The sequence below is a fragment of the Myxocyprinus asiaticus genome, chromosome 16 (assembly GCF_019703515.2).
Source record: "Myxocyprinus asiaticus isolate MX2 ecotype Aquarium Trade chromosome 16, UBuf_Myxa_2, whole genome shotgun sequence".
NCBI classification, from domain to species: domain Eukaryota; kingdom Metazoa; phylum Chordata; class Actinopteri; order Cypriniformes; family Catostomidae; genus Myxocyprinus; species Myxocyprinus asiaticus.
Genome location: NC_059359.1, coordinates 14,651,804 through 14,664,994, shown reverse-complemented (window position 1 = coordinate 14,664,994; position 13,191 = coordinate 14,651,804). Strand labels below are relative to the sequence as shown.

Genomic DNA, 13,191 nt, shown 5'->3' with positions numbered 1-13,191 from the left:
TACAGTTAGAGTTGGCATCAGTTCATCCTCTTAAGTCAAAAGACTGAAGTGATGTCTGGCTAGCATTGGCTGTAGTTTGTCGTCATCTCTCAGCGGCACGTAGCAGTGGAGTCCGACACCAAGCAGGAACGGAGCTGGATCTGGCAGGCTCTGGTAACCTTGGGATATGAATCCCATATGGAAACAAATGGAATAATATTAGCGTAGATGCAATTCAATTTTATGCAGAGTTATAGATCATGATGGATGTTTCTGGTTCTGGTAGACCTAACTAAAGCAGCCTAATTGTGAGTTGATGTATAAATTAGGTGTATGGCTGGTTAAATAGATGAGTCTTTAGTCTAGACCTAAACTCAGTGAGTGTGTCTGCATCCCGAACACTGTTAGGGAGACTCTTCCAAAGTTTAGGAGCCAAGTATGAAAAGGATCTACCTCCTTTTGTGGATTTTGATATTCTTGGAATTATTAACAAGCCAGAATTTTGTGATTGTAATGAACGTTATGGAATATAGTGTGTCAGAAGGTCACTTAAGTACTGTGGAGCTAGACCATTCAAAACTTTGTATGTAGTCAACAGAATTTTTAAATTAATATGAAATTTAACAGGTTGCTAATGTAACGCCGATAAAATTTGGCTAATATGATCATATTTCTTGGTTCTCGTCAGCACTCTGGCAGCTGCATTTTGAACCAATTGAAGTTTATTTATTGAACTTGCTGGACATCCTCCCAGCAATGCATTACAATAATCTAGTCTTGAGGTCATGAACGCATGAATTAATTTTTCGGCATCAGCAACAGAGAGCATGTGTCGTAATTTAGCAATATTTCTCAAGTGGAAGAATGCTGTTCTACAAACATTGAAAATGTGATTTTCAAAGGACAGATTGGTATCAAATATAACACCTAATTTCTTTGCAGAAGATGACCACGTAACTTGTGGCAAAATTAAAATATTGCTATAGCTTCACTCTGTAAAGTTAAGCACTTTTTAATGTAGTTTAAAAAAGTTTTTTTTTTTTTTTTTTTTCAAACATTGGATTATGGACTATAGGTAGATGCTTATGTCTTTTATTTTCATAATATTTCAAAGAAATATTGAGTCACTCTGTGCCAATTTTGTTACTTATGCTGGAAAACTAAATTTACAAACTTCCCTTTTTTTTTTTTTATTTGCTAGAAACTGAAGTAATATAAATGGCAAATCAATATAGGTGTATTTAGTAGAGTATCTTGCTATAATGTCCTAAACGGACAAGTGTCCTATTAATGCAGCAGTGCACAGTCACACAATGTCAAAATACTTTGTGCTGTGGGAGTAAAAAAAAAAAAAAAAAAAAAAGAAAGAAAAGGTAATGAAAATCAGAAGCTCTTTCCCATGGAGGAACAAATGTGACAGCGATTCATTCATAACTGTGTGGGTGAGTCTCCCACGACTATTCAAATGAACACAGGGGTTTTCAGTATTGCTTGTTTGGAAAAGTCATAACAAACAAAGTGCTTAATCAGCATGTGCCAGTGACAGACTTGGGGGGGGGGGTGGTTGGCTTCTTTTATGAAACTTTACTCACCCTTAACATAAAACCTACAGCCAGCATTGCTGAAATACTGTGCTGGTATAAAAAATTCAAGCACTCAGCGTTAACGTGCATGACTAAAACTCCTGTGTATTAAACAGGAGCTGCACAGCACAAGCATGCAATTATCAGACAAGAGTGTTGACAGATAGCTCACACTAACCTTTTAACTCTTTCTTTTTAGGGATTAAGGGGAAAAACATTACATGTGAAGGACTGCGTTGTTCTATTGCGCCATCTAGTGTTTATAAAAGGTCGTCTAGCTGCTAGCAGTTCACATGGAATACCAAACCTCATTATCTTTGATTTTGTGGTTTTTGTTTTTAATGGTTTTAGATTTTATATCTTACTTTTAAAGTGGCCATGAAATGCATTTTTTTTATTTTAATATGTTCCTTGAGGTTCACTATTTGTATGAGTAACTTTTTTTGCACAAAAAACAGTCATACATTTGTAAAACATGATATTTTTCCACCCTCATTCTGACCCTCTGTCCGAAACAATCGGTTTTGGTGATGCTTCTCCTTTAAGACTTGACAGTAAACAGCCACTGTTATGATAGGCTCTCCGGTACGAATTGACCTGCTCTGGTCTTGCCATCTTACTGCTCACTGCTGCTGGGCATGCTATGGAAGTCATAAGGTAAAGTAGGCATAGATGTGTTGTTGTGGCAGCGGTCAGATGCAAATGTCTATCACAGTGTGACATCACAATGTGGAGGAAGTAGAGAACGAGTCATTTTGGCAGCTTGGTTTCAACAAATGGTATTTTTGCAGTGAGGAGGAAGTTTTGAGTTCTGAAACTTATAGTATATTTTTATAGTACAATCATGACCTCTTATGTGTCAAAATATCAAAATGTTTTTCCTCATGTCATGACCCCTTTAAGTGTTATGCTTGACTCAACAAGAAAGTGTTTCTAAGCAAGTTTTGCACTTTGATGAATCTAAGCACTGAACTGATGTCAAATAAATATGTACATTTGGCAAAAAACAGACACACTGACTGAATATCAATATTTGCCAAAAAAAATCCACTTTATTTCATATTCAAATCTAATGTTTCATTATAATGAAACTGTAAATATAGAGGGTCAAATTACTCTAAATTAAACAGTTAAATACGGTAAATACATACTAAAATTGTTTGTAAAATCACTAAATTAATAATTAAATCCTTAAATAAATCAATAAATGTCCCCTGAATTTCATTTTAGCACAAGTTTGCTTCTATTTTCAATTTAGCATGATCTTTGGTAGCTTTGTGTCTTTTAATTTTCATGGTTTTCACCATTTAAAGTAGTATGTCCACTATCATAATTACCTTTTCTCTATTTTCTATATGGGCAAACATTTGGGCTGGTATCTACTGCAAGAGTTAAAAAGAAATCTCTTACTGTACCAAACTCAACTATACCAAATCAACCCAAAGACAAAATAAAAATGGATGTAACTAGTGCTAAAATTAAATACAAGGGAACATTTTTTAATTATGATTCAATGATTCATTTAATGATTGTATAGTTGTTTTTTTTTTTACTTCATTATGTATTTAATTATTTATTTAAATATTTATTTAATGATTTAATTTTGAATAATTTGGCCCTGCATAAGTAAACAGACACAACTAAACTTTGATTTACAGTACATTCACTTTAATAAATAAACTCTATTATGCTTGTGAAAAATATAAACAATTTCATCCACCACACATATTGCATTGTTTTCTTTCTTTCCATGGAAGATGGCAGTCATGTATACATTTTCCCTTTACATTATGCAATAATTGCACATCCTAAAATGACAACATAGTATTTAAATTGTGACAATTTCTTGACATTGTAATGACTTTGTTGCATTTTTATTTGCCTCCCTATAAATAATGACAAACAAACATACATCAATTGTCCTGGGGCTTCCTGTAAACCAGTTTTGAGATGTGTGCTAAATATTTACTGCAAGTGCACTTCGGTTTCCTGCAATAACCCCCAAAGTTTTAAAGGGATAGTTTACCCAAAATTCTGTTACTATTTACTCCCCCTCATGTTGTTCCAACCCTATATAACTTTCTGTCTTCCGTGAAGCAAAACAGAATATGTTAGGCACAATTTTAGCCTCAGTCACCATTCACTTTTATTGCATTTTTGTCCATACAATGAAAGTGAATGGTGACTGAGGCTAACATTCTGCCAAACATCTCCTTTTGTGTTCCCCTGAAGAAAGAAAGTTGTATGGGTTTGAAACAACATCATGTTGAGTAAATAATGACAGAATTACAATTTTGGGTGAGCTATCCCTTTAAGCACTGCTTGTTGTTTGGATACACCACAAATATAGCTTACTTGAAAAGCATATCCTGCACCTCTCAGTAGCACATCAAACAAAAGATTTAAATGAATTCCATTCAAACAGATTGTCCTCTTAGACAACTAATACAGTTCATGAAAAGGCGTATCATTCTTTTCAGTGATGGAAATGTCACAGACGTGTCTGTAGCATCAAAGCATCAGAGACGCCTCACATTCTGACCGACACTACAGTGAAGATATAGTCTACATGATGATATGGACAGCAAAGCCTCCACAAACTGATTATGAAAAAAAGAATGTGGTCCCACAGCAAGACGCATATTGAATTTCTACATCTGCTATTTGCATTTATTTGCATTTGGTAGCAGGAGACGAAAACTTGCATGAAATTCACAAAGGGAATCTCTTGAGCTTAGCTGTCATTCTAACGTTAACTTCAAATGCGTGTGTTAAAGGTACCTGTTGCCTCTGTAGAGACAAAAGGCTTCTTTGCTGAGTAAGACAGTGCACAATGTAGCACGTTATCCTGTTTAAACACTCAGTCACTCTCCTCAGCCAAAGGGAACATCAAGTCAACATCAAGTCTAAGTCACAGACCATCCATCATGGCCAGGAGGTCATCACCCTTGCTGCTGGAACTGGGGGCGGGCTCTACCGCCTCCCCAAACTCCCCCATGATCTTAGCCAGCACAGCATTAGTCTGTTTGTCCTGAAAGACAAGGAAAATGACCCATTTAGAGGTGTAATGTTACTCCCATGGTCCTCTTGTTCGCTCAGCCAGTTTACCCAAGACCCATAATCTTTAGCCTGTCAAAGACCAATTAGACAAGATGAGATCTTTGTCTCAGTGTGGATGGATCATTGGTAAGCAGGGATTACAATGTTTTCTGAGGCTAAGGATGAAGCAATGCTGCACTGAAAAAACCTATGTTTATTAATATGCACTAACAGTCAAAAGTTTGGACACACTTGACTGATTGTTTCTTTCATGATTCATGTTTCTCATGGTCTTAAAAACCTTTTGATTTAAAGTCTTACGCTTCAATGCTTGAAATTATTTTTGTAGACATAAAGTATGCTTACATATGACTTTCTTTACAAAAGTTTTATTTTATATTATTCTAATGGATAAATTGCATTGTATAGTAAAGGAAAAAATAAAGCCAACTAGTAGCCAGAATATATGGGAACTCCTTCAGTACTGTTTAAATAGATACCTCATGAAATTGGTTTATGTAACGTAGGCAATGAGTGGATACTTCGAAGAAGCTAAAATATAAAGTAGTTTTGATTTGTGTAACATTTTCGGTCACAGTATGATTCCAGACTTAATCTGTGTTATTTCATAGATTTGATGACTTTATTAAGTATGAGTAGGTGTGTCCAAACGTTTGACTGGTAATATGCATGCATAAAAAATAAAATAAAATAAAAAAAGCACTTCACCTTTGTTGCTTGGATATTAATAACTTCATAAGAAAGGTCATCAGGTCTTGATATCAAAGCTTCCCTGTGGGGGAAAAAAAATCTATAATTTAATATTTCATGAAATCACATTCAATATGAATGATATTCATTTCATTGACAAAAAAATCTATTTCGAGTTTCATGTATTTATTACATACAGTCATGTGACTCTGTTTGTGATCCTCTTTGTGATACTACTTTGACTTCAGTCATTGCAAAAAAACAAACACACAAAAAACATACTCTTCCTCCTCGTCAGTGGCGAAAAGGTTAACACGGAAGCCAGTGTCCGTACTGGCTGGATTCTGCACTTCCAAACCTCCCATCAGTCTAGCAAGGAGGTTTAATTCTTCTTTTGCCAGAGGATTTGGAGTAGTGTTGACCTTCAGGAGTGTAAAATTATGCTCAAATATGCAGTTTCCAAGTAAATAATGCATGCTGATTCCATTGCATTATACATTTTCATTCATTTATTTTGTTTTTTTTGGTTAGATTTACTGATATATTTAATAATCCAACACTCTGAAATGCTTTAAAAGTGACATACATTTACAAAGAGGAAGCAATTAAAGGGATAATTCCCCGCAAAATGAAAATTCTCTCATTATTTGCTCACCCTCGTGCCATCCCAGATGTTAGATGTGTATGACTTTCTTCTGCAGAAAACAAACGAAGATATTTAGAAGAATATTTCAGCTCTGTAGGTTCATACAATGCAAGTGAATGGTGGCCAGACTTTTCAAGCTCCAAAAAGCACATAAAGGCAGCATAAAAGTAATCCATATGACTCCAGTGGTTATTTATATATCTTCAGAAGCGATATAATAGATGTGGGTAAGAAACAGATCAATATTTAAACCTTTTTTTCTATAAATCTCCACTTTCACTTTCACATTCTGAAAGTGAATGTGGAGATTTATAGTAAAAAGGGATTTAAATATTGATCTGTTTCTCACCCAAAGTAATTGCATTGTATATTAAACCTCTGAAGTCATATGGGTTACTTTTATTATGCAACGTTTCTGTGCTTTTTGGAGCTTGAAAGATCTGGGCACCATTCCCTTGCATTGAAGGACCTACAGAGTTGAAATATTCTTCTAAAAATTTTTGTTTGTGTTCAGCAGAAATACAGTCATACACATCTGGGATGGCATGAAAGTGAGTAAATGATGAGAGAATTTTCATTTTTGGGTGAACTATTCCTTTAAGGCAAATCCACCAGGTGATGTAAAAGCAACATAAAAATGTAGACAAAGTAAAATCAAAGTATAATTCCTTTACCTTAGTGTGCTGTGAGGAGTTTTTGGAGGTTCCAGACATGTGTGTCTCAACAGGGCGACTCACACTGTACCTGAAAGAACAAACAAGACAATTGCAGAGCTAATGCTCCAGTAAAAGGCTCCCCATCTCAGGTTTACTGCTAAATTATTCTCAAATCAATAAGAGATGTCGCTTTACTACTGATAAAACTTAACACGGCACGTGATGAATTACAACCCATTACATCATGGGTTTGCGGTATCTGAAAATCCAGCAAGGGTGTGACAAGATTCCACCGTTGAACATTAGATAGAATGATAGTATTTTAAGGAAGCCCATGTGAATGACATGGCTATTAAGTGGTTGATGCTCACATGTTTGTGCCCAGTTTGATGACTCGATCACCATACATTTCAAAAGAACCCTCACGGAGAGCGCTGTTGTAATTGCCACCGTCACGGAACTGCAAACTTTTCACCTCCTCGCCAGTACATCTAAACATCCTGGGAATTAAGAAATTTAATATAATGAGGATATAAGTGACATAGTCAAGTCAAGCTTATTCGACAGCATTTGCGGCATAATGTTGATAACCACAAAAAATTATTTTGACTCGTCCATCCTTTTCTATGGAAGTGAATGGGGCCAATTTTTTGAGGGTTTAAAGGCAAAAATGTGAAGCTTATTATATTTAATAAAAGCACTTACATTAATTCTTCTGTTAAAACTCATGTATTATTTGAGCTGTAAAGTTGTTTCAAATGTCATTTTTGGGTTTATTGACATTACATCATAATGGCAACAAAGTTGTAAAAATTTTTATGGATTGGCCCCATTCACTTCTATTGTAAGTGCCTCAATGTGACCCAGATTGTTGCTTTTATTTTTAAAGAAAAGGAGGGGCAATTCAAAATTAATTTTTGTGGCATAATCAATATTATGCCACGAATGCTGTCGACTGAGCTTATCTTGTATTGAACCCAGAATATTTCTTTATCTTGACACAACATCTAACGGTAATTGACATGGAATAATTTTGGGAAATGGCAATGTCCTGCAGTGTGACATGCTTTACTCCTAAAACTCTCAAACTATATAAAAACAGCATTTTGCTAATAATTATGTGACCGTTTATCTTTTATTATTAAAAGGTGATTAAAAATGATGGTAAACTTGTTAAGAAATGGTGACAGTCACCGCAACGGGTCATTAAACATTACTATCAATTTTAAGTGAAATATCTGGGTGTTGATAAACAAAGTTCACAGACATGTTATATGTCAACCCGTAGGCACTATTAGAACTGCTTTCAGTCACAGCCTAAACACAGACTCTGCTATAATTAGAAAAGTTTTCTTATACTGTATGTCAAAGAAGTTTGTAATGCCATTGACCATAAACTCTCACTGTCAGACTCTGTCAGAAACTGAGTGGCATAGGTGATTTCAAAGCAAACTTTATCCATGAATTTAGAGGCTATTTACAGTACTATTAATGTTCAACTGAAATATTGCTTTGACACTTAGTGTTCTTTGGTTGCATAAATAGTGGAATAACGTGTTTATAGCTAGGGATGCTGACTTATCTCTAGGAATAGTAGCAACAACCTCTAGAGCTAAAACAGCCTGTGCACAATATGAAATGAAATGAGTACCTGATGAGTCCCGGGGAGTGTGTCCCATAAGGAACAGGCCCTGAAGTGGGGAGGACAAATCGTCCATTGGAGTTCTGCACTTTGTCTTTTAGGAAAATTGATACCTAAAAAATTAAATTAAAGTTTCATTTCACACTTACTTGTCATAACACATTTACACGTCACATATGATTGCTTGCATTAGACTAAAATGACCAATTATAAAGGCCATTTAATTTATGTTTTCTGAACATTCGTTATGTGAGTATAGCAAAACTTACTCTTATATGCATATCTTGAAAGAAGATGAGGAGTGTCTGTCTAATTAGCTGAAACTCTCCACCAGATAATGGGGTATATATCTTTGAATTACAAGAAAAGAGACACTTTTTATGGCACACCAGAATTTATCAAAGCTAAATAATTGAACAATTGAAAATAACCTGTGAATTGTTTTTATTTTAAGCTCTACAAGTCTACAGTGATTCTATAATGTTTATAGCAGTTGGCTGGACCCTGCTACCTCAATGAGTTGTCTGTTTGTTTCATCCACTTGGCTCAGGATGCTGGGAGTGTCCTTTACAAAGTCTCTGATGGCATCCATGTGGTTGAAGGACACAAGGAGGATATCTTTAGGACGAGGACACAGCAGGACTTGATACTTAAATGCCATGGTCATCAGGTCATAAAGCTATGCAGGAGAAAAACAAAATGCAAGGTGTTGATAACTTGTGATATTACACACCAGAGGGGCACATTTAGAAAATAAATATGTAGTAAGTGTGTTATTAAACTGTTATGACGCATTAAGATAATTTTAAATGAAAGATAAAAAATAAAAAAAACACGCAGTCTGCCTATCTCACGACATCTGAGTGTTTCAAAACACAGAAAAAAGGACCAATTTATGAGAACTGACACATTTATGAAGAATACAGCTAGTTTTGTAGAAAGGTGCAAGTCAAATAGTTTTGCTGTTTACATTACCAACATGTGCAAAAAAAATAATAAAATAAAATAAAAAAATAAAAAAAAGAGTACAATTTTTTTGTAATGTCATTTGAATTAGAAAAAAAATGTGTTCTTGGCTGTAATCTTCACCTTGTCCATACTGGCTTGGTTGAGTCGCATGATTGAAGCGTGAGCCAGTCGATCAAACACCGTCCTCAAGGCTTTCTTGGAATACAGCTCTTGTGGATTGAACAGCTCCTCCAGGAACTTCTTATTAAACATGGTGGTAATGATATCATTCATAACTATCATAATACAAAACACAGGAACCGTTGTAGTAAGTAGGTCAGAAGCAATTCTGTGCAAATACAAAAGTGAAAACCAAGCAAGCAGAGTGCAGTCTGTAGTAAGCTGTACTGCAGAGGAAAATAAAATAAATAATAATCAAAATGAAGTTAAAAATGAACTTTTATTGTCTTGGCAGATGTTTAAGAGCAGCGAGCTGGAAACTGTCATCGCATGTTGACTGTGGATGGCAGAAATACTGCAAATAAATTTAGCCACATGGAGGATTTAGGTTATACCACAGCATTTAAAAAAAGCTGCCTGAATTGTAGGGGTTCTTATTCTTCCACGAAATCCCATCTCCATCTACACAGAGCAAGTGAGCCTATGAGAGCTGCATGTGAACACTCACACTACTTTGTTCTACGGCCAGCAGCAAAGCAAGCAGAATATTAACAATACCTCTTTTCCTGTCCTCCTCTAGCCAATCTGCTACAGGGGCTTCAAGATTGCAAATCAAAAAGATGATACTGAAAGTGATCCTAGGAGGAAATTGACTAAATTATACAGCATCGGCTATATACATCACAGTTGTCATCTGCAGGAGAGAAACATATTCACACTATGATGCAGCATTTGATGCCAATGCGTGACGCCAGCATAACTACAAAGTTGAGTTCGTGATAAAAATTTAGTTTTTTGTTTGTTTAATCTACTATCAGTCCTACAAAGATTGTAGATCAAAAAGTGGAAACCATGATACAGGCACATATTAGACAGGAAACCATGATACTGCAAAGCTGTTGAGGAAATGTAATTTAGTCACAGTGCTGCCTGCAACAAAAATAAGGGTGTGCATATGTAAAATCCATTTAACTACAAGGTATGAACTATGAACAAAACCTCTTGTCTGCATTAGAAAAAAGTTTCTATTGTATCAGGATCTTATAAGATATTAATAAACAGTGGCCCAGTGGTATAAGATATCAAACCAATTGGCATCAGTAAACAAACAACGCTAGACCTTTTCTCAGGATGCACTTCCATTTTTCTATGTAATTTCTTCGCTGTTACTTGTAACCTAGCCTCATTGTACATTTTAGTGGCTGTATTAAAGGAATATTATGGGTTCAATACAAGTTAAGCTCAGTCGATAGCATTTGTGGCACAGTGTTGATTACCACAAAAAATAATTTTGACTTGTCCCTCCTTTTCTTACAAAACAATAGCAAAAATTTAAAGTGAGGCACTTACAATGGAAGTGAATGGGGCCAGTTTTTGTAGGGTTTAAAGACAGAAATGTGAAGCTTATAATTTTATAAAAGCATTTACATTAATTATACTGTTAAAACTCATGCATTATTTGAGCTTTAAAGTTGTTTAAATTATTATTATTACAGCCGTTTTAGGGTTTGTTGACATCATGGCAACTAAGTTGTTAAACTGGCTATAACTTCACACAGAAAAGGTTAGTAAGTGATTTTATCACACTAAAATCATGCCAGCACACATATTGTTTAAGTCTTGTTGCTATATTTTTTTAAAACAGTGAGTGTTTTAAATTTTACGGATTGGCCCCATTCACTTCCATTGTAAGTGCTTCACTGGAACCCAGATTTTTGCTTCTTTTTTTTTTCTTTTCTTTTATTTAAGCAAAGGAGCTGCAAGTCTAAATTCATTTTTGTAATCAATATTATGCCACAAATGCAACTGATTGAGCTAAATTTGCATTGAACCCAGAATACTCCAGGTTAGTTCCCCTCAAGTTCACACAGGTGTCCTAGCAGAGTAACCACTAGGTTTGGTAACAAAAAATGCTTAACTTTTAGTCTTAATTTTGAACAGTAGCCTATATCTGTTGTTTTATTATCTAAGGCCTAACAAACTTGTCTTTTTTATTGTTTTGCTTGAAAAGTGTGCTATCTTTGTCTTACCTAATGCAATGACATTCATACATTTTAAAGTGTGACTTAAGTGTCCAAACACTTTTTGTGTGCACTGTAGGTCTCCAAGGACGATTAGACATGACAACTTAAGACAAATGTGGCATTTAATGAATTATTATTATTATTCATTCCATTTACTGTACTGGCAAGGCATAGAAACACAAAAATATTATGCCTTCTTTACTGACTGTTTCCTAGCTTGTAACTGAACTGGGCCACAGCACCACTGTATTCAAACACATAGGCTAACTGGCTAGTTATGTACTGCAGAAGATCCAATTGCTTCCCTTGAAAGATCACCCAAATACTATGCTTTCGTTTTCATTAGGCCGATCGTTTCAACATATCATTATCTAGATCTCTAGATCAGATAGGCTTCATTTCCCTTTGTGATTTCCTGACATATTAGCTGCTGTCTACCTTTCTTGGCTTTATCTGCTGGGATATTCTGAGCCCGCAGTCGCTGATCCAGAATGTACAGCATTTCTCCACCCAGATTAATGAAGAGCAGAGGCAGCGTTCTCGTCGACATCCTCTCTGTCGATGGAGGAAGAGCAGCTAGTGTCGAAGGAATCGCAGGTTGTCAATATGAGTACGCGATCTGTGCGTCAAATAAAGCTGAATATCCTACAGAATAAATAAGCGTCTGTAAACCCTCTCTCGGTTGCCAGGTCACCGCCAATAACAGCCAATCAGAAACGTTTATACTGCTGGATGATAATGACGTAATCCTCCAGTCATCAATGATCAGCAAGAACCAACGTCGCTGAAATTAAATATACTTGGCAAATTCCATATACACAAGAAAAATGTGCTCTCTGTAAACCAGATTTTCACAATTTGTGAATCATATGTTAACTTTATATATATATATAAAATAAAAACATGTAACGTAATGTTTATGCAAAATATTTTTTTCTGGCAATGTCAGTGATGTTGTTAAAGGGTTAGTTCACCCAAAAGTGAAAATTCTCTCATCATTTACTTACCCTCATGCCACCCCAGATGTGTATGATTTTCTTTCTTCTGCTGAACACAGACAAAGATTTTTAGAAGAATATCTCAGCTCTGTAGGTCCTTACAATGCAAGTGAATGGTGACCAGACATTTGAAGCTCCAAAAAGCACAAATGCTGCATAAGTAATCCATATGACTCCAGTGATTAAATCCATATCTTCAGAGGCGATATTATAAGTGTGGACGAGAAACAGATCAATATTTAAATCCTTTTTTACTATATATCTTCACTTTCACATTCTTCTTCTTCTGTTTTTGGCAATTCACATTATTTTTTTGCATATCACCACCTACTGGGCAGGGAGGAGAATTTATAGTTATAAAAAAAAAAAAAAAAAAAAAAAAACTTAAATATTGATCTAATTTTCATCCACACCCATCATATCACTTCTGGAGATATGGATTAAACCACTAGTCTTTTATGTGGCCTTTATGTGATTTTTGAAGCTTCAAAAGGTCTGGTCAATATTCACTTGCATTTTATGGACCTACAGATCTGAGATATTCTTCTAAAACTCTTCATCTGTGTTCTGCAGAAGAAAGAAAGACATACTGGGATGGCATGAGGGTGAGTAAATGGTTAGACAATTTTAATTTCCCTTTAATGTGACAAACACCTCTTTTCCATGTTCTAGTGTCTTGAGTAATAACAACAACAACAACAACAAACAACAACAAAATAAAAATGTCATGCTATTCAAAAAAAGAAAGAAATAATAATAAAAAAATGCTTTACTTATACATAACA

At 35.2% G+C, this 13,191-nt stretch overlaps 1 protein-coding gene across 5 annotated transcripts; it reads right to left on the bottom strand.

The window, feature by feature from the left end:
- Window positions 1-3,119: 3,119 nt before the first annotated feature.
- Window positions 3,120-13,054, bottom strand: LOC127453999 (protein OSCP1-like). 5 transcript variants are annotated; one of them, XM_051720893.1, is made up of 12 exons: window positions 11,847-13,054; window positions 11,363-11,365; window positions 9,943-9,981; window positions 9,346-9,500; window positions 8,768-8,935; window positions 8,526-8,606; window positions 8,266-8,369; window positions 6,986-7,114; window positions 6,633-6,702; window positions 5,595-5,734; window positions 5,331-5,394; window positions 3,120-4,593 (listed from the first exon to the last, which is right to left on the bottom strand). In XM_051720893.1, the coding sequence occupies exons 1-12, from the start codon at window positions 11,956-11,958 to the stop codon at window positions 4,474-4,476; spliced, it is 1,185 nt and encodes a 394-aa protein (XP_051576853.1). In that variant the 5' UTR covers window positions 11,959-13,054; the 3' UTR covers window positions 3,120-4,473. The 5 variants fall into 5 exon arrangements, with proteins under 5 accessions (XP_051576853.1, XP_051576852.1, XP_051576850.1 ...); XM_051720892.1 differs by lacking the exon at window positions 11,363-11,365 and having other exon boundaries at window positions 9,943-10,022; XM_051720890.1 differs by lacking the exon at window positions 11,363-11,365 and having other exon boundaries at window positions 9,346-10,078.
- Between the last annotated feature and the right edge of the window lie 137 nt (window positions 13,055-13,191).